The sequence below is a fragment of the Galeopterus variegatus genome, unplaced genomic scaffold (genome assembly GCF_000696425.1).
Source record: "Galeopterus variegatus unplaced genomic scaffold, G_variegatus-3.0.2 Scaffold12421, whole genome shotgun sequence".
Taxonomy (NCBI): Eukaryota; Metazoa; Chordata; class Mammalia; order Dermoptera; family Cynocephalidae; genus Galeopterus; species Galeopterus variegatus.
Window position 1 is genome coordinate 40,837 of NW_007738532.1, and position 2,487 is coordinate 43,323.

General features: G+C 48.8%; 1 protein-coding gene across 1 annotated transcript in view; it reads right to left on the minus strand.

Annotated features, from left to right (window-relative positions):
- The window catches only part of LOC103581134 (zinc finger protein 33A-like), a gene marked incomplete at its 5' end in the record, with an annotated part of 24,262 nt that extends 22,816 nt beyond the window's left edge, over positions 1-1,446 (minus strand). The window contains one exon of the mRNA XM_008563038.1: positions 1,423-1,446. Within this exon, the coding sequence (XP_008561260.1) occupies positions 1,423-1,446 (24 nt within the window). The remainder of the gene's footprint in view (positions 1-1,422) is intronic.
- Positions 1,447-2,487: the final 1,041 nt, after the last annotated feature.

Sequence of the window (2,487 nt, forward strand, 5' to 3'; positions counted from 1 at the left end):
GAGTGAGCAGCCCGAGGCGGCGGCGGCCGAGGTTGGGGATGACGTAGAGGCAGAGAGGAAGCCGCCCAGCCTGGCACAACCTTGTGAGTGACCCCTGGCACGGCCGTGCTCGGGGGGGCGGACGCCTGCCCAACTTCCGCCTGCCTGGCCCCGGGGCTGCCTCCATTTTCACAGGTGGTGGCGGCTCCGGCCTGGTTTGGCCAGACCGGTCCTCCTCGCCCTGCATGGCTCCTCACTGAGCCTTCCCACTTGCTTGCCCCAGCACGGGGCTTCCCGGGGCCTGCGGGCCGGCCTCCCTTCCCACTCCCTCCGTGGTTCTCTGGCGGGGCTGGTGGCGGGGGGTGTCCCGGCCAGCGTCGGGAAGGCAAGTAAGTATGGGCTGGGCCGACTGTCACTCCACCGCACCCTGGGCTCCGGCCCCCGGTAAACTTCCTGTTACCAGAAGGCAGATACCATGTCTGCGGCCACCAGTTCAGAAAAACGCCTAACTGATATCTGGTTAGGAATAGTGTGGTCAGAGAGTTCCCGAGTTCTCTTGAACCTGCCGGAGAGCTGACTGCGGGCGGGCACTGGAGTCGGTCTGTGCTGGGGGGATTCAAAGGTGAACCGTGTGCTGAGGGCTCCTCCCCTGAGGAGCTCACGCTCTGGTGTGGGAGATAAGACAATTAGACAAATAACCGCGATACCAGGAGGAAGGTGATAAGTCCCGAGAAAGATCTACACAGTGCTACAAAGGCACCCAGAGGAACCGGTCGTCTGCGCCTAGCAGAAACCTGGTAGACTTCCTGGGCAAGGTGGTGATGAGCAGGGTCTTGAAGGCCCAGCCGAGAGACGAGGGTTGCAGAAGACACATCCCAGCCCAGCCCAGTGTGCACAGAGCAGGGAGACATCAGGCTAGGGAGGCGGAAACTCGACAGAAACCACACACCCTGTAGGGCCGCCACTGCGTGATCCAGCAGCCTGGGCCAGAGCGCTCGGAACAGGGAGAAGTCCTGCATGGGAAGTGGAAGCTCAGCAGAGACCACACACCCTGTGGTCCCACCCTGTGATCCAGCAGACCAACAGAGTCCAAGCTGACCAGAGAGGTGGCTCCCCAGAGAGGCCCAAGACCTGAGGCAACCACACACACAAGGCACTAGACGCCAACTGAGCAGTCACGGAGGTAGCCATACCAAATTGGCAACCACAGCAACACCTTAGTTAGTCAATACTCTTAAACCGGTGGACTGTGAAACCCCCTGCCACAATGAATAAACATCAAAAAAAAAGATACCAGAAATACAAAAAATCAAGAAAGTACACGACCAAAAGTTAATAAATCTCAAACTCTAGATCCTATAGAACAAGAAGCGCTTGAAATGACTGACAAGGAATTTCAAGTGATAATTCTAAGGAAACTGAATGAGATACAAGAAAACTCACCTGAACAACATGATGAAACGAGGAAAAGTATACAGGACCTGAAAGAGGAAATGTACAAGGATATCAACATCCTGAAAATAAATGTAGCAGAACTTGCTGAACTGAAGAAGTTATTCAGCGAAATAAAAAACACAACGGAGAGTTTAACCAGCAGGCTTGTCGAAGTTGAAGAGAAAACCTCTGAACTTGAAGATGGGCTGTTTGAAATAAAACAAGCAGACAAAAAAAAAGAATCAAAGACACTGAAGAAAATCTGAGAGAGATATCAGACAACCTTAAGCGCTCAAATATCCGAGGCATGGGTATTCCAGAAGGGGAGGAAAATGGAGATTGCATTGAAAACATATTCAACAAAATAGTGGCAGAAAACTTCCCAAGTATAGGAAAAGTCACAGATCTTCAGATCCAGGAAGCTCAATGATCTCCAAACATATTCAACCCAAAAAAGCATTCACCAAGACATGTTATAGTCAAATTGGCAAAACTCAGAGACAAAGAGAAAATCTTAAAANAAATGAAAAAGGCGATATTACAACTGATTCATCTGAAATACAAGGAATCATTCGAAACTACAATAAACAACTATATGCCAACAAATTTGAAAACCTGGAGGAAATGAATAAATTTCTGGACACACACAAGCTCCCAAAACTGAACCATGAAGACGTAGAAAATTGGAACAGACCAATAACGATTAAGTAGATTGAAGCTGTTATCAGAAGGCTCCCAACAAAGAAAAGCCCAGGACCAGATGGATTCACAGAATTTTACCAATCATTCAAAGAGGAATTGACACTGATTCTTTACAAACGATTCCAAAAGACTGAAACAGACGCAAATCTCCCAAACTCATTCTATGAAGCAATCATCATCCTGATACCAAAACCAGGTAAAGACATAACCAAAAAAGAAAACTACAGGCCGATTTCCTTGATGAATACAGATGCAAAAATCCTCACTAAAATACTAGCAAACAGAATACAGCAACACATACGTAGAATTACTCACCACGACCAAGTGGGATTCATCCCAGGGATGCAAGGTTGGTTCAACATATGCAAATCA